Genomic DNA, 17,990 nt, shown 5'->3' with positions numbered 1-17,990 from the left:
TACAAATAGGGTGGATATTGGGTTACAATTCACACAATTTTGAAATCTATTTCAATTCAATCTCTTTCAATTTAAGTTTGCAATGAATTACAACTTTGGATCCTTTTCGGATTCCAACTGGGGGTCCTCATCCAATTCCAAATTAGAAGAAAATGGGAACAGATGAGACGAGAAGATGAGGAGTCTGATGAAGAAGATGAAATATGGCGCAACGCACAAAACATAGCAGCAACCATAGCTGCGGCCATGATGTGTTAGCTAACTATGCAACAACCTAAATGGGGTGGCTCTGTTGTTGGTCGCTCTTACAAACCACGAAACAGAGCGATGACGCATGTTAATCTGATGAACAACTACTTCAACCCTAACTTGGTGTACACAAAAAAGGATTTTAGACGTCTCTTCTGGATGAGGTGTCATGTCTTTGAGCGTGTACTTTGTGATGTCCAGCAGGTCAATCCATACTTTCGACAAAAGCGGGACAAAGCAGGCCTCTCTGGTTTCTCACCTTATAAGAAGGTTACTGTTGCACTCCAAATGATGACCTATGGTTCCTCAGCTGAATCGATGATCGAAACACATGGTATGTCTAAGTCTACATTCCTTGAAACTCTTCAACAATTTTGTGTCACAATTGTTCAGGTTTACAAAGACGAGTACCTTCGCAAGCCAAATCAAGAAGATCTGGATCGGCTCCTTCGCAAAGCTGAAGACCGTGGGTTTCCGGGAATGATAAGGTCATTAGACTGCATGTATTGGGATTGGAAGAATTGTCCCACCAAATAGCAATGAGGCTTCTGTGGAAGGTCAAGAAAGCTAGCTATTGTGTTAGAGGCGGTTGCCTCGTATGACACATGGATCCAGCATGCTTTCTTTAGAGTCCCTGGATCCCAAAATGACATTATAGTTCTTAGGCGTTCACTTCTTTTCAATACCCTGACGGAAGGTAAAGCACCTCAAATTGACTACTACATCAATGATCGTCAATACAATATGGGGTATTACTTGGCAGATGGCATCTACCCAAAGTGGGCGACACTTGTCCAAGCAATTCCAAACCCTAGGAATGACGCCGAAAAGTTGTTAACCTTACACCAAGAGGCATACTGGAAAGATGTTGAGAGAGCTTTCAGTATTCTACAAGCATAATGGAAGATTATCAGCGAACCGGCAAAAGGGTGGAGTCGACAAAATTTGGATTCCATCATGATGTCTTGCATCATATTACGCAATATGATTGTGGAGGATGAGCGAGATGGGTATATTGATGGAGAGTCCGATGACGACCAAAAGGATCCAAATAGGTCAAGAAGGACTCGTGCAAAAATATATGATGGGCCTAATTTGCCTTTCAATCCAAGAATTTGTAGTATCTCTATAAATGAGTACATGAGGCTGTAGAATGATACGTTCTCGTGCCACAAACAAGTACCTACAACAAGATTTTGTTGCACATCTTTGGGTCAAAAATAGCATGGAGTTGGAGTTTAAGTTTTATGTAGTTAAATGTTTTTCAAAATGTTGTTTAAGTTTCATGTTGTTAAATATTTTTTTTATGTTGTTTAATGTTAATTAATGTTGTTTAATATTGTTTAATGTTATTTAATGTTATTGAAAAAATTGAAGGAAAAATTATTGGAAGAGGTAAGAAAATATAATGTGAAGAACTGAAATAGAATGAAGTGAGACAGTATGGAATGATGAAAATTATGTGAGAAATGATGTAGGAATGACTTAGGTATTGCTTGAAAAAAAAAAGGAAATTTTTAAATTTCATAAACCAAGGCATAATTTAAATTTTTTAGTGATGTAGGAATTGCTTAGGAACCATTCCTGTCGGTTATATCTGACATGAATAAGTACTATTACTGTCGGTTATATCCAACAGGATTAATCAAAATTTTGGCCCAGCCAGGGGCTGGCTAGATTGGGCTAGCCTGTTGGCCCTTTGGCCCTTTCAGATTTCGTGGGGCTCACGAGCCCTCTGGCCTAGCCCTGGGTTGGATAATGCACTAATTCAAGGGATTTTTTTTATAGTGTTTTGTAGTATCAGGTACTCTAGACTTTTGTTAAGTAAGAATGAAGGTTCAGTATGCAAATAAAGCGTTCGTATTCATTCACGAGAGTTGAACTCAGGACATTATAACTTTTTAAATATGATGATTTCATAATTTTTTTTTATTTTTTATTTTTTATTTTTTTATTTTTTGCTTAAAATTCTTATAGGTTTGCTCAGATGAATAAATGAGAACAGAAGCCGACTAAATATGTAATCTTATAACTTATAAGGAGCAAGAAATTAAGGGCACCAACAAATCTCAAAAAATTTTGTAGGTGCCAACTAGTGTAAGTGTGTACAGCTGGGAGTAATAATGCACTACCTCAAGGGATTTTTTTTATAGTGTTCTGTAGTATCAGATACTCTAGACTTTTGTTAAATATTTGGTCGAAAACATAAAAAATGGATTTTTTTATAGTGTTCTGCAGTATCAGATACTCTATACTTTTGTTAAATATTTGATCGAGAACATAAAAAAAAAAAAATATATATATATATATATATATATATATATATCTAACAGTTAAAAGACCTTGAGTGCATACAGATATTCCAGAGCAAGATAAAATCATGCTAATCCGGATACTCAAGTTACCATTACTGTGTGAGCAATGTATTAATAGAACGACGTCAAAGTGAGTTGGCACTAAGTCCAGCACTGCATTGATTGAAAAATAGAAAACCTACGAGACTATATATGAGTTCACACAATCCATTCATATTCAACTTTTTTCCTTCAACGAATTCAAATTCAATTTATTCAACATCTCCCTCAAAAATATTAAAAAAAAAATTTATTCAACATCAACAAAAATCTCACAATGATGTGATGCATGCATGTTTGCTTTTTGAACCAAATCCCATTACTTCTTTCCTAGAACCCGAGCGACCAAAGATTGAGAAATTCTTAATTGTCCTCGAGACAAATTATAACCCATCATTCCATGAGTGGAAAACACTATTTTCTTCCCAGTATTGACTTGTCCCAAAAGGTATAAAATAAAATTCTTTGATATTTTTAGGTTGTAATTCCACAGTTCACATTATGTAAAGTTACTAATAGAAAAATAACTATATAGATAGTCCTCCTAAGGTTAAATTCTATGCAAAGAAGAACTCAAAATCAAGTAGTTTAGAATTTAAGACTACATATAATATGTAAATGTCAGTTTTTCTGAACATAATTTATAGCCACTTTTGAATTTTTTTACATATATTGTTCATGTCGATATTGTGCTTGTGTATAACCAATGATTTAAATATCCACTAAATTGTTGACATTTTCGTTGAAATAACAGAAAAATAAAGGATCGATATAGAAAGCCGGGGGGGGGGGGGGGGAGGGGGGAGGGGATGAAATGCAAATTTTAGCCTATATCGCCTAGATATAGAAAAATCAATGAACATCGACGGTATTACCAATTCATTGCATAAATTTTATCAGAATCCATCGCAAATTTTGAACTTTTGAATTTTTTTACGAAAATTTCCTCTATTTTTTGACTAAATCTAACTGTACCCTCCCCATTGCAAACTTTTATATATAATTTTCATCGAAAACAACTGATATCAATATATCCACCGATATTTTCGTAAATTTGCAATCAATATTTCCACCTATATGGATATTTTAAACACTGTGTAGGCTTGAAGACACAAGATGAAATACTCCTAAAAAAATAAATTAGACATTCCAATAACCCTAAAATTATAGAATTAGAAAGAAAAATATTCCTTATAACTTCATTTAGCTTTCACTATTACTAGCTAGTGGAGATGTACAAACAGCATATCCGGTTTGGAAATTGTCTCTAACAAAATTATATACTTCTTTTTATAATGTTGCGTTCTTATCTCTCTAGCTAGGCATTTGACCAAAAATAAAAATCTCACTCGATCTGCATTTCCTCCACATTCTACACATAGTATCAAATTCCAAATTCTGGGTCCAAACCAACATTATTGTGCTGGTCCCTTCAAAAAATTCGAAGTCGCTAGAGGATAAATGTTTGTTTTTTATTTTTATTTTGTAGGGTTTGAGTGGAGGCCATAGGCCAATGGACGAACAATTTCCCCATTTGCAATACTGGGAAAAGAGAGAGTTAATAATTAAAGAGCATATACCAAAGTTGAAGGTAACAGTGGCTACGAAAGTTGACGGTAATGGTGGAAATGGTGGCATATATAACAACCTAATGGAGAAGAATACAATACCAAAATTCGCATATATAAATGAAACCTAAAGCTGGAGCCAAGTATAGCTTAAGAGTAGATCATGAAATGGTTTTAACCCGAAAAGCATAGGGTTGAAAAACTCCTTATTACCAAAGCAATTCACTACTTGTTGATGTATTTGGTTGAATTGTTTTTTTTTTTTCTTTTGAAAATTGAAATAACATTACAAAGGGAGATCCCCGGCGGTTGTCAAATTAGGATATTGTGCTACTCATTTTTGTTATTATACGGAGTTGGATCGTTGAATTGATTGATTCCCTCCCATATTCAACCAATATTGTTCTATAGTTCTTAGTGGTTAGTGTTGATTCCGTCTGTTTATTTTAACAGTGTAACGTTTTTAATAGGAAGAAATCCTTGTTATACTAACAATATGGGACGAGGACTATCCTTCATGGTAAAATTAACTGTATTCGTAAAGAACCTAGTCAACTTAATTGGTTGTTTGAGTTAAAGGGGGAGTAATTTTTTACTCCTTTATTGTCCACGTACCATTACTCTTTTCATTTTAGCATTGACAAAATCTGTCGAAATCTTAGTCTTAATCAACTCAAATGGCCAGTATAACAAACCTTAATCCCTATCTGGATTTGATTTCAGAGTTGATATTGGAAACAAGTAAGGTTAGAGTTTAATTATGAGTAGTCCTTGTGCATCAAGTTAAGTGATAATTCCGAATTTAAATTAGTGGAATCAAGAGATTTCTCGTGTTCTTCATGATTTTAATAGCACAAAACTGTGCTCTGATACCTCATGTAAGTCTTATGCCATTAAAACACAATGAATACGCTAACCTAGAATGATCGACATGATGAAAGAGATGGTGAACCGCAATTAGAATGAACTCAAGATCTTCCACTCACTAATTGCACCTTTGTCACAAGAACTGTATGGGGAGTTTCAGGGTTTTGTGATGATTGCAGCGTGAGCAGCGACCTCAAGTATTTACAGGCTTCAATCTAATAGAGACTTACCCATAAACAGACTCTACTTGAAGCCCTACTAGCCTATGGATGTAATACCAAAGTATATGAGGCCTTCTTAGCACATGAGAACTCCTTAATTGCACTAATTTTCTTTTTGAACAAACGATATTATATACACTAAGGGGGTAGGGGTGGGCTAAGCATCATAATGACCTAGCAAAAATGTGGTTCAAATTCACCTTTGGCGAGAATTGAACCTAGCTAATACCTCACACTTACAAGTGAAAATGAATACCACTAGACCTCTCACTTACAGGTGGAAAGGAATACCATTAGACCTCTCACTTAATTGCACTAGTTTAAATTTGGGACTACCACTTAACTTGGTACACAAGAAATAATCATAATAAAACTCTAACCTTACTTGTCTCCTAAGTCAATTGTAAATTGAACCCGGATATGAATTAGGGTTTTAATCTAACACTCTATTCTCCATCACTGAAGCTTATGTGCCCATCTAGCATCCTTGTAATTGAATCCGGATATGAATTAGGGTTTTAATCTAACACTCTATTCTCCACCATTACTATTTTCTTTTGGTATAAATTAAGAGTGCATAAAGGAAAATAAAGAGTGTAAAAATACTACCCTTTGAGTTATACTAGTGGTTTAAAAAAGTATAAGGATTGACATTCTCAAGCATCCTTGTTAAAAAAAAATTCCTACTCCCTTACATTATTATAATAATTTCAAACTCTCTCTCGCCTCTTAATAAAAGTTATGCATTATCGTAAAAAGTCACATTGAAAAAGATTTCTAGCTTAAGATCATTGATTAAACATGCATTTAATAAATTTGACAGCAAAAGCTAATAGGTATATTATAACTCGTCTGAAAGTGTTTATAAAATAACTAAAAACATTTTTAATTAGAATTTTTTTGAAATTAATCTTTAGTAAAACTGCAAATGAATCATAAAAAAAAGACTTCATGTACTTTTAAAACAAAAAAACACTTGAATCAAAACCTTTTCAAACATAAACACTTTCACATGAATCGTTATCAAAACAACATCCTCTTCAACTGTAAGCTTATATTGTCGTATAAGATTTGGACTGACTTGTCGACATAATAATAAGCTTTTACTCGATTGAGGATTTTATCGAATTGGTTTCGTCGTCGTAACGTAGGAACAACGGTTATGGATTTCACCTTTCTGTTTAACGGTTATGGATCACGTGCCTAACACGTGGGAGATCACGTAAAGCACACATTTACCGCACGTCAAAATGAAAAGACGAAAACACCCTCACATATACCTGAATATCGAACCCAAAACGAAAACTCCTGCTACTTTCCCTACGCCACGTCCACGAGTCAAAGTGAAAAGACAAAAACGCCCTCACGAGTCAAAGTGAAAAAAACTATATAAACCGACTCCCGCTATTTTCTGCTTCTCTAGCCAACCGATATACACAGCGCCCTTCTCTCTCTCATGGATTCCCCTTCTCGCTCCTCCGTCATCATTGTCGGCGCCGGAGTCTCGGGTGAGTGACAATCGCCACCGTCGATTTTCCAATTCCTAATTTTAAATCTCGTTTCTCACTTCGTCCGTTTAATTTCTTCTTATTGAAAGGTTTATCGGCGGCGAAGGTATTGATCGAGAACGGCGTGGAGGACGTGGTGATTCTGGAAGCTTCCGACCGTATAGGTGGCAGGATCCGAAAACAGGATTTCGGTGGTGTATCGGTGGAGCTTGGCGCCGGTTGGATAGTCGGAGTCGGAGGCAGAGAGTTGAACCCGGTCTTGGACCTCGCCCGGAAATCGAATCTCCGCACTATCTTCTCCGATTACAGTAATGCTCGCTACAACATCTACGATCGCAGGTCCATTACGACGCCGTTTCTCTTCGGTTCATTCATTTATTTAGCTAATTTTTTCCCTGCATTTTCGCTTCGCCGCCTCTATTTAGCTTCCACGACGTTTGTGTGCTACTTTGCGCCGTTGGAGAATTAATTGGCCTCCACATTTTTGTCATACCGTCACACTTTAGAATTTTATTTTATTTTTTATTTTTTTTGCTGCTAATCTGCGCCGGCGGTGAACTATTTGTTTTGGCACGACCGGGGTAAATTAGCGTCCACGTGGACTGTTTGTTCCTAAACTGCGCCGCGGGTGGAGAATATTATTAATAACGAACTCGCCGAGTTAACTGGGTATTTTACTTCTTTTTTTTTTTCTTTTTTTCTTTCAGCGGGAAGATATTTCCTAGAGGACTCGTGGAAGAGACGTACAAGAAAGAAGTGGAGTCGGCGGTGCAGAAGCTGAAGAAGCTGGAAGCCGGCGGCGGCGATTTCTCCAATGTCACCGAACCGCCCACGTAATCTCCTTTCTCAATCGCTTTGGCTTCTACTTATTAACAAATCCAATTTTTTCAAATTATTATTATTTTATATTAGTTTTATTTTTTATTATTTGCGTTTTCTGTATTTTGTGGTAATTTCCGCGAAATTGACCTGAAACTGTTGATTTTGTATATTATTCACAATTATTTTATTTTAGTCGTGTGGAATTTGATTATTTTGTTTATGGGTGTGGTTTGTCCAGTACACAGAAAACGCCGATAGAGCTCGCCATTGACTTCACCCTACACGATTTTGAGATGCCAGGTTAGTTTTCACAGGTCCTCCTCGGTCAATTTTCTGTTTGGGTGCTGAGACAAGAACATGAAATTCCCAATTTTTTTTATTTTCTAGTGATGTTTTAAAGATTTTTAGTCAAAATGATTATTGAGTTATCATAATTTCTCATTTAAGTCTTTGATATTGAAAGTTGATAAAAATAGTCTTTGAGTTTGTGTTAAATTGTTACGTGAACGACCACGTGACCACTTTTTTAAGAGTGTTTTTGTTAAACCAACCTCATCACTTAACAGGAATATTGATAGATTTTTCATAAAATGATCAAAATGATTTGCGTTGGACAAACTCAGGGATTATTTTTACTGATTTTAATTTTCATGCAACAAAGTGACGAGTTATGTAGATCTCAATAACTATTTTAACTAAAGGGTCTTGTTTTAAAAATGCAATTGATTCTCTGGGCGGCACATAAAGGAATTTTGTTTTTTAATTTATATTTTTTTTTGTTAAACAATAAATTTGTTGGATTAGATGTTAAAGTAAGGAACGGGGTTTGAATCCACGTCGTGGTAGAAGGCAACATTTCTTTCCACCACTGTAGTAGAGAGCGCCATTTGCTTATAATTTATGTGGAAATCTTGTTCTTTTATTTTGGAGATTGTTAGATGTAAATTAATTAAGGTTGGTAATGTTTTAGAAAATGATTTTTGAAGTACTATATTATATAATGAAAACGACAAATAAGATTTGGAAAAAAATTATTTTGATTATGAATTGTGAATTTGAGAAATGGAGTATTTTGATTGTGGTGCAGAAGTAGAGCCCATATCAACCTTTTTGGATTACGGAGAACGAGAGTTTTTGGTTGTGGATGAGAGAGGGTATGAGCATATGCTGTACAAAATGGCTGAAGATTTTCTCTTTACATCTGAGGGTAAACTGTTGGACAGTCGTCTCAAGTTCAATAAGGTACCAGAATCTCATCCTTCTCGTTTTCCACCTTTTAGCTTATTTTCTTTGCCCAATCATTTCGATTTGCTTAAAGAAAAGATGTTATTAATAATGAATTTCTAGTCCATTGACTTATCCTTCGTACAAGGCTTTAATCTTTGCTGCGTTACAAGGTCATGCTGTAAAGCTTTGCAAAATTCGCTTTCTCTACCCAATAATAGGATGAAAAAAATATGGACGGATATGAGTAAAATACAAATAAAGGAAGAGAAAGTGGGAGGGGAAAACTCTGGATTCCTGCTTTGTTTGTATGCAAACGCAGTCTTCCTTTTCTTCTTGAGTTTGACCCAGCTTTGCAGTCTGTAGATAATGACGTTTCTGAAAGCTGTTTTTTCTTTTGTTTTATGAAATTATATGATACCTATCATTATTATATTGTAACATACACCCTTCTTTCTTCGAGGGTCAACTAATTTTTTTTGTTTCTTTTTAGCAATTTTTTTAGACTAAATTTAAAAATTAAATAATATAACACTAATAAAAAAATAAATACATTAATTAACACTTAAATAATAATTCAATTATCAACTTCCATGTCACTTAGTTTATAAAATTTAATCTATAAATTTAGTCTCTCTAGCATTACCTTATATACATTAGTAACTTAGTGTGAATTAGTGCTATTCACACACACCATTTTATTTTTCACACTCTTGTTAATTTTTTTTTCATTGATATTCTTCAATTCATTTAATTTGATGACTGAAAATTAAGAGTGTTTAAAAAATAAAAATTGATTTGTGGATAACACAACCCTATATATTATTGTATTTGCACGTGTTCATAGAATTTTTATTTTAGCTTCCCAAGATAAGATATTTTTTTGTAGATAATGCTTTACAGTAATGTCGAAAAGAAATAATTCCTATGCACTTGATTGCGAGTTTGATCCACATGGTTTTTTTTTTTTTTTTAATATGTAACAACTTACACGTTATTGTTTGTTTAAAAAAATATTTTTCGATTTTTTATTTATTTACCGTAGATAAATCATAAGTTTGCCTTTTCTAAGCAATTATCCACCCATGAAACTTTGCATATACTTTTTTTTGTCATTTTTTGAGATCCATTATCTAATAGGTAGGATCATTCACATACTTATTTTTACTTCTAACATACTTTATTAATTTTTGTTCATTGATCTTCTTTAATTTATTGAATTCAACAGCCAAAAATTAAAAAAAATTATGTAAAAAATAAAAATAAATATGTGACTAACACAATTTTATCCAATAATGGTGGTTGTTTTTTTCGTATACATTGTTATATGAAAATTGCGTGACTTCTTTGACTTCCATTTGCACAATTACTTACCTCCGAGCGGATCCGAAACCTTTTCTTTCTTTTTCTCTTTTGGTTTTAACTCGTACATACATGAAGAGACGCGATCCTTGAGACCTTTAAAACCCTTTTGGCTTTTACCACTCACATTTGTAGACCCCAAGAGCAAGATAATAGGAAGTAGTGTTGTGCTGTCAAATTTTTGTCCAGTTCATGGGCTGCTGTCTTCCCCTCCTCATTTGTTGAAATAAACAGATTTCATGTCACGTTTCATTGAGCAGTCTGCATGAAACAGACCTCGTGGCGCTTCGGTGCAATATGGAGACAAATTTGCACGACATGATATTAATAGATTGAATAGTTACAATGACTGACAGCGTTCTATGCAACATTTTTTTTCTTGTTTCCTTGTAACTTAAAAACTAACATAAATGGGCTAATGGTTTGAATTTTGAGCAGATTCCGTTTCAATAAATCTTTCCCCTCTCATCTCTGAATGAATTTTCTCTTATGCATATTTAAGTTATACATATGAACAACAGCTGTTAAATTTCATTAAGTTAAATAATTTAATGGCTGTTTTTTAGATGTTTAATTTAAATATGTATTATAAATACCCTTCATCTCTGAATTTCAAGATCTTATGGGAACTTCACATGTTACTTTTTGGGAAGTATTATTGACATTTCAAAAATCTCATTCTACAGTGTATTTTTCTTTCCAAATATAGAAATTTTGGAGTGTAGAATGAGATTTTTAGAGTTAATAACAATTCCCTACTTTTTATGGTTGTATAAATATTTTTACTATTATCCATTTATGAGAAGATGAAGCCAAGCTTGATTTGGGGCAGGTTGTTCGGGACTTGCAGCACTCGAGAAACGGCGTTACGGTAATGACGGAGGATGGTTGCGTCTTCCAAGCAAATTACATGATTTTGTCAGTTAGCATTGGTGTTCTCCAAAGCAACCTCATTGCTTTCAATCCACCCTTACCCGTACGTCTCTTTTTGTGTTCATATCATTTCAATGAAATGATTTAATTCATATCTTTGCCAATTACGTGTTTATATGTTAATTTGCTCACATGACATCAGCCGCCTTCACAACTCTTCTGCATGTATGTCTGTCACTGGACTCAATTGCCACCACAACCTTACCAACATAGTACGTGGGCGTAGCTTTTAGCTATTGGTCATGGATTTTATGCCCCTCTCTTTCTTCATGCTTTTCACACTGATTTTTACTTGCATTAATGGGGAAAAGTCTTTGTCCAACGTAAAGATATAGCGGGATCTCAAGGGCTAGGTCCCCAACATATGGGTCCCTTTAGATGGGAGTTTCCTATTTGTTTACTTGGTATATTTAAGGTGTGGTCCGCATTATTGAATGCAATTTAGATGAAGAGTCAGAAATTATGGATAGCGGGGCTCATTAAATAAGTTTCACTGGTTGATGACGCAAGAGAAAGATTAGGAATCTGTTTTTTTATATGCCAAATGCCAAATTGCCAATACCATGGACTTAGGATCTACAGAATTTTAACCCATTTGCGTGCCAATAGGTTAACTAAATGTAGGCTGTGCCTTGCTGCTTGGTTCACTAAATGTAGCCTGTAGGTGTTGAATGCGGTGGACAAGAAAAAAGAGAATTGTATTCTATAGCTTCTGCCTTAGTTTCTTGGGGTAGAATGGATAATCTTTTAGATCTCTTTTACTAATAGCGGGGTTAAATAATCAAGGAAAGAAAAGTGATCGGTAACATCATTTCATTTGCCTTACTACATTAGGTAGTGCATATGCATTCATGACTCTAAACGGTTAGATGTAACAACGGTGAAGTAGCAGTGGCTGGTGCTATAAAGATAAGATAATATAGAAGGATCTCCGAGTTTTGATTGGGTGGGATTGGATTTACTTATTGCTTATTGTTGTTTGATGGTTGTTAGGGCTTGTATGTAACCGTTCCCAACTTGTGCCTTTGTTAAGCATTGTCGAATAATCATCTGCATGTTTTGCACCATACATTTTAGCAGCTAATTCTTAGAGTAGTTGGTAGTCCAAATTATATGCTATCTGACTATGCAGTTGTGGCGTGATTGCCGTTTGAGCCCATTGTATATGATCTATACCTTTTCGTGCTGTATCCTGGAGTATAAGATCTATACTTATGCATACACTATTGTTTCGTCTGCTTAGGCATATTTAGTAACGATGATGCAATTCCTGTTTTAACTTAACGAAACTGGTAGATAATTGGTCATGGTTACATTGGTTGTGACCCTATGACTGAAAGCGCATCTTATTCAAAGTCTCTTTTTGATATTGTTAGTGTACTTTGCTTGAAATCATGCTAACTTGATGAATTAAACAACATAGAGGTGGAAAACAGAGGCTATACAGAAATGTGATGTTATTGTATACACGAAGATCTTTCTGAAGTTCCCGTATAAGTTCTGGCCTTGTGGACCAGGACAAGAGTTCTTCCTCTATGCCCATGAGAGGAGAGGCTACTACACATTTTGGCAGGTTGGTTTAAATATTTGTCATTCTCGACGCCAGCTAACAATATATGAGTTTTCATTTCCAGCAGATAAATAGATTCCATATGTTGTGTTGTGCACTGAATTTCCAACTAGCCTGTCATATTTTCATGCCACTACTACTTGTTTAATTTAGTAAATAAATGGTCCTCGTCAAGGATCAGAAGATGACAACATTTCAAATGTTCATGCCAAGTGTTGTGGTTCATGCACCTTTGGAAAACAACAAAATTTACGATTGCGCACTTACAGGATCTTTAAACACAATCTTCACTTTGTATATTCATGTTTTGGCTGTCTGCTGTATGACCGAGCTGTCATTTTACTTTGAGTTGATAGGATGCTTCCCCAATGTTAGTACATAAAATTACACATTTCTTCCATTTTAGATAACCCTCAGTAGGTTATGAAACTTGACAGTGACCTTGTCGAGAGTATGCTGCATGTGTTTTAGCATTAGTTTGTAAAAATATCTCCGTCTACAATTAGGTAACAAATATTGATTCCTGTTGTTCTTGTTGTTATGATTAATAAACTAGTATCTCTCGCAGTATTAGTTTGAATGGTTCTTCCTTTCATGAAGCTACGATTAACAAGTTTGTATAATGCGTACGTCAATCAAATCTCAAATGTGTATATTATTAAAATCATTTTCTTTGGTTTTATTAGGAGAGAAACTGTACATATTATGGAGGCATTGTGGGATGTCACTATCTTTCATCTTACAATACGACTTATTTGACCGATATATGTGGAAATTTTCTGAACTACTATTATGACAAATAAAATAAAATATGCGAGACTGATAACTATAGTATATTTTAACTTTACTACTAACCATATTCTCTCCAAGCTGGCTGCTAATCTGTTGCCATGCCATCAGCACATGGAAAATGCTTATCCTGGATCCAATATGCTGGTCGTGACGTTGACGAATGGGGAATCAAAGCGTGTGGAAGCTCAGTCTGATAAGGAGACGTTGAATGAAGCCATGGCGGCTCTTAAGGACATGTTTGGGCCGGACATTCCGGAAGCTACTGATATACTTGTACCTCGCTGGTGGAACAATAGATTCCAGCGCGGCAGCTACAGTAACTTCCCTATGATCTCTCATAACCAATTCGTTCATGACATCAAGGTTTGCCTTCTCTCTCTCTCCTAAACGTTTTGTTTCACCATAGATCAATTTCACTTAATGTTTTTCACAGAAGCTCCTCTTCTAGTGAAATTTGGAAGCTCCTACACCATGATACGGTTGCATGCGGTTTGCCACACGTGCCATTAAGATCCACCCGTGCATATTTTGCATGTAGCGTGAATTAGTTGTCTAGTCACATGGTGTGCCACATCATGGCTTAAGACATTTCGTACATGAAAAATAAGAGAGAAAAATTAGAAGTGTAGCTACATCATTGCTCACTTAAAGAGCATTTGATATCGTTTCGTATTTTTCCCTTGATCGATGAGAAGGTCTCAATCTTATAACAAACTTTGAAATGAATTGACATTATGTACGCTGCTTTTTTTGTATTATGACCAGAACCCAGTAGGCCGCCTCTTCTTCACCGGGGAACACACAAGTGAAAAATTTAGTGGTTATGTCCATGGCGGGCACCTTGCAGGTAATCAATTAATTTAAGGTTCTTTCGGAGATTATAGGCCTCCAATTATAAACACAAGTTGTAACATCTTGTTTGTGTCATGTTGCTTGATGATCAATAGGTATTGAGACTGGTAAAGCGTTGCTGGAAGAAATGGAAAAGGAGAAGGAAAGGACTAGTGAGAGTGAAAACCAAGCGTTTTTGTTAGAACCCTTGCTTGCATTGACTGGTTCATTAAGTTTGACACAGAACGATGCTGTCTCAAGTCTCAAATGCGATATTCCTAAAAGATCATATTTAAGTGGCAAAGTTGGCATCCCGGAGCTATGTTATGAATAGGTTATAGGCAAAACACCATGATTGGTGACCGAAAACCAAAAAATAAGCATCGAGAAAGATCATGAGATGGGTTCAAATACAATCTCTATATAATCCTTGATGCCGTTTATAATGTAGAATGATGGGAGGGACAACAAAGCTGGGTTTGTGTGATAGTTGTTTGGTTCATAATGGTATAGGAAGGGGAGAATCAACGGAGGTTAAAGGGTTTCGGATGCGGGATGAAAATGGTATGGGGGTATACACATGTAATAGTAGGCCATGAAACGAAGGGAAGAGCTAGATGGCCGTAGGAACCAGGTTCTATTGTACTGGTACTGAATGTTAGTTTCAAAAGAAACAATCTTTCTCATTTTCTCTTAGCATTTGTATTTAATCAAATTTTTCATCATGTCAAGAAAACAGTTGGTTTCCCTTGGAGACATTCTTCTGTGGGCTACTGTTTTGTGGGTCTATGATTCCAGCCCAAGTGTGAGTGGGTTTTAGATCCCGGTTCTCCTTGGCCTGATTTTTCAAGTAATTGTATTGATACGACACCCCAAAAGAGCCTCACAATATGAAGTTAAAGGGTGGAATAATCGGGTTAAGCCACACAATGTGCCATTAATTATAAATTGGTATTGAACTCGCTATTTACGAGAGTCAAATTTAAGACCTCTGACTTATAAGAGAAGAGACATCTCACTATATCATAGTACTAAGTGACATTTAAATAGCTGCACAAAACTAAAAGAAGTTTGGATGCCATTGTGCAATTTTCTTATCCAGGATTTGTTTTTTAATACAAAGATATATTTATCCTGATGGATGGGAGAATAAATTGATATTGAACTTTCATCCACGCCATTCAAACTTAAAAGTTTTCACTTATTTAGAGAAATATCACTAAATCGTATTATTAAGTGAATATGTTTAAAGTAATAAAATCTCAAAAAGTACCTAACGCATCAAAGTATTGTAATGTTTGTTGCATTGAGGACGGTTGGGTCCAAGACCAAAACTAGCAAAAATAGTGGTTGAGTCTAAAGTTGATGAAACCATCGGTTGGGTCTTGAGACGAGTACTTATTTATTCCATTCAAATTTTACGTTGATGAAAACCCACTCTCACACCTACAAATGACAAGTTGATTTATTCAAATTTATGCTAAGTTTTTGGGGATATGATCCTCTCCTGAGCAAATGTTGGGAATCCTCATGACCAATCAACACGGACCGTTGGATTTTGATCCAACGGCTACAAATATGGGGTTTTCCTAAAAGTTATAATAATTATAACCGTTGAATCAAAATCCAACGGCTCGTGTTGATTACTCATGAGGATCCCGAGCATTTGCTTAGGAGAGGATCCTATTCCAAGTTTCTGTCTTTTTATTTTTGCTAACTATTGATGATGGCGATTAGACAACTAATTGCAGGAGAAAACAGTATATACTATTTCATGCCATTAAAAGAAGCAGGCTACATCTGAGTTACTTACGAATTTACATCTAACTCTAAGTAAGATTCTAAAAAACGCTAAGCACTAATTGGGCGGCCGGCTGGGCCTAAAGGACTAGGTGGATTTAATTATTATGTATTGTATAAATAAATGCCTATTTTTACTTAAAAAACACACATAATTATACTAGGATATATAAATTGCAAAATAAAATATAAAATATTTGAATATATTGAAAACATGGGGAACAAGCATATAAGGAGTATTTATCCAAGTATTCAATATGTTTCTTACATTTTATTGAAAAATTAAAATATAAAATGAAAGTTATCAATTTTTTGTCTAAGTCAGGATCGCAACCTAGGCGGGTGCTTAGGCGGGCTAGGCGGACACCTAAGCGGGTCTAGGCACACTTTCTTAATTTTCAAATGTCTAGGGACTAATCAAGGCGGTTACCAGCCGCCTAGCGCCTAGACATGGATTTTTAGAAAAATGACTCTAAGTGATTGCCAATTGAGAATATGGTTGTGCATTGTAGAACTCACTGTTAACACGTCGTCACTTAATGACTAACTTAACACATTTTTTAACAGTTGTATGAAATCAAAATAAAATAATTACTAAACGTATGAGATTGAAATTTTATAAAAATGTTGTATAAAATTGCAATTGCACACATGAAGGAATAAAATATAATTTACCCTAGTATTAATGATTGAAATTGGAATTTGCACTCATTTTTTTTAACTTGTTTATATTTGATTTTAATTGTGGATTAATCCTGAAATTATAAAAAAAAAAAAATTTGGATTTACATTTGTTGAATTGGAAGAATATTATGTTCTTCGCTTCATGACTTTGAAGGATGAGCGACATATGAAGGAAGTTACTTGTATTTGATTCGTTTACTGAAGTGGAAGAAGTATACCAGAAGTTGATTTGTTTTGTAAAGACCGTCTACATTGAAGTTTTTTAGATTTGATTTGTCGAACATACAGAATGGATCATGGAGTTGACTCTGCTGATATCAACGATTTAAAAAATGTTTTTTGTTGAAATTGAAGTTTTTATTGTAAGTATCTTTGTCTTTTTTCAGATGAATGTATAGAATGTAATGCATTTTAAATGGCATGTCATTATAAATTTCTCGATACTAATTGTCTATGTTTTATTGTTGTTTTTAGAACTGGAAAAACGTATATAGTTGATAATGGATTTGTTGTTGTATTGGAAGGTGTCGATGTTTATTTGTCGGTGTTGAAAGATGCGAATTGCTTGAAGGATGTGCTTACTTTGTTTGATCCTAGAATTTATTTTGAAGAAGTCCCAAAATGATGAGTTTTGAAGGTACACCATAAAATTTTGTAAACTTGATATGTTAAGCATAGGAGAAAGAAGAGTCCCATGAATTTAAAACTTGATGAAATCAAAGATGTTGAGTATATTTTGCTTTGAATGCCCACTAATGACTTATTCGTCACTTTGAAAGAAGTCGAACGAGCGTCCATGTTCGGGTAGTTGTCCGCATTGTTTTCTACTAGTTTCTCTTTGCTCGGCAGAAGGAATTGACAACTGATGCTTTGTATTTTTCTTTTCATTTTAATTCCAAATGTGATGAAAGTATCAATCCCACATCGAGGAAATAAGGATTTTGCATGTGCTTATAAGTAATTATGTTACTTCCCATATTATCAATTGGTTTTATGTTGAAACCTCAACTTTTTTTCAGGAAGTCGCACTTTATGTTTTCTAAATTCACTAAAACTAGATGAAAAACACAAATTTGCTAAGTGTCAAGCATTAGGTTCCGAAAAATGGTAATATTGCAATCAAGTGAAGATGTATTATCTTTTAAGTTTACTATTTTTATATTTTGATTAGGATACTTGATGCTTAGTTTTTTGTGTTAATTTAA

General features: G+C 34.8%; 2 protein-coding genes across 2 annotated transcripts; both read left to right on the top strand.

Annotated features, from left to right (window-relative positions):
- Positions 1-327: 327 nt before the first annotated feature.
- Positions 328-786, top strand: LOC137748086 (uncharacterized). The gene has a single exon (XM_068488177.1). It carries the CDS (start codon positions 328-330, stop codon positions 784-786), a length of 459 nt encoding a protein of 152 aa, XP_068344278.1.
- A 5,898-nt stretch (positions 787-6,684) lies between these two features.
- On the top strand, positions 6,685-15,026 carry LOC137746446 (polyamine oxidase 1-like). The gene is made up of 10 exons (XM_068486461.1): positions 6,685-6,767; positions 6,857-7,106; positions 7,475-7,600; positions 7,828-7,889; positions 8,677-8,831; positions 11,008-11,151; positions 12,532-12,681; positions 13,579-13,833; positions 14,236-14,317; positions 14,418-15,026. Exons 1-10 carry the CDS (start codon positions 6,716-6,718, stop codon positions 14,633-14,635), a joined length of 1,494 nt encoding a protein of 497 aa, XP_068342562.1. The 5' UTR covers positions 6,685-6,715; the 3' UTR covers positions 14,636-15,026.
- Positions 15,027-17,990: the final 2,964 nt, after the last annotated feature.

The sequence above is a fragment of the Pyrus communis genome, chromosome 10 (genome assembly GCF_963583255.1).
Source record: "Pyrus communis chromosome 10, drPyrComm1.1, whole genome shotgun sequence".
In the NCBI taxonomy this organism is placed as follows: domain Eukaryota; kingdom Viridiplantae; phylum Streptophyta; class Magnoliopsida; order Rosales; family Rosaceae; genus Pyrus; species Pyrus communis.
The sequence above is the reverse complement of the archived record's forward strand: the minus strand, read 5'-3'. Positions and strand labels throughout refer to the sequence as shown.

Excerpts from the sequence above, each read along its gene's own strand:
- LOC137748086 (XM_068488177.1), top strand. The coding sequence starts at position 328 with ATGACGCATGTTAATCTGATGAACAACTACTTCAACCCTAACTTGGTG.
- LOC137746446 (XM_068486461.1), top strand. The coding sequence starts at position 6,716 with ATGGATTCCCCTTCTCGCTCCTCCGTCATCATTGTCGGCGCCGGAGTC. Across the intron at positions 6,768-6,856 it reads TGTCGGCGCCGGAGTCTCGG|GTTTATCGGCGGCGAAGGTA; the intron begins GTGAGTGACAAT and ends TCTTATTGAAAG. Across the intron at positions 7,890-8,676 it reads ACACGATTTTGAGATGCCAG|AAGTAGAGCCCATATCAACC; the intron begins GTTAGTTTTCAC and ends ATTGTGGTGCAG.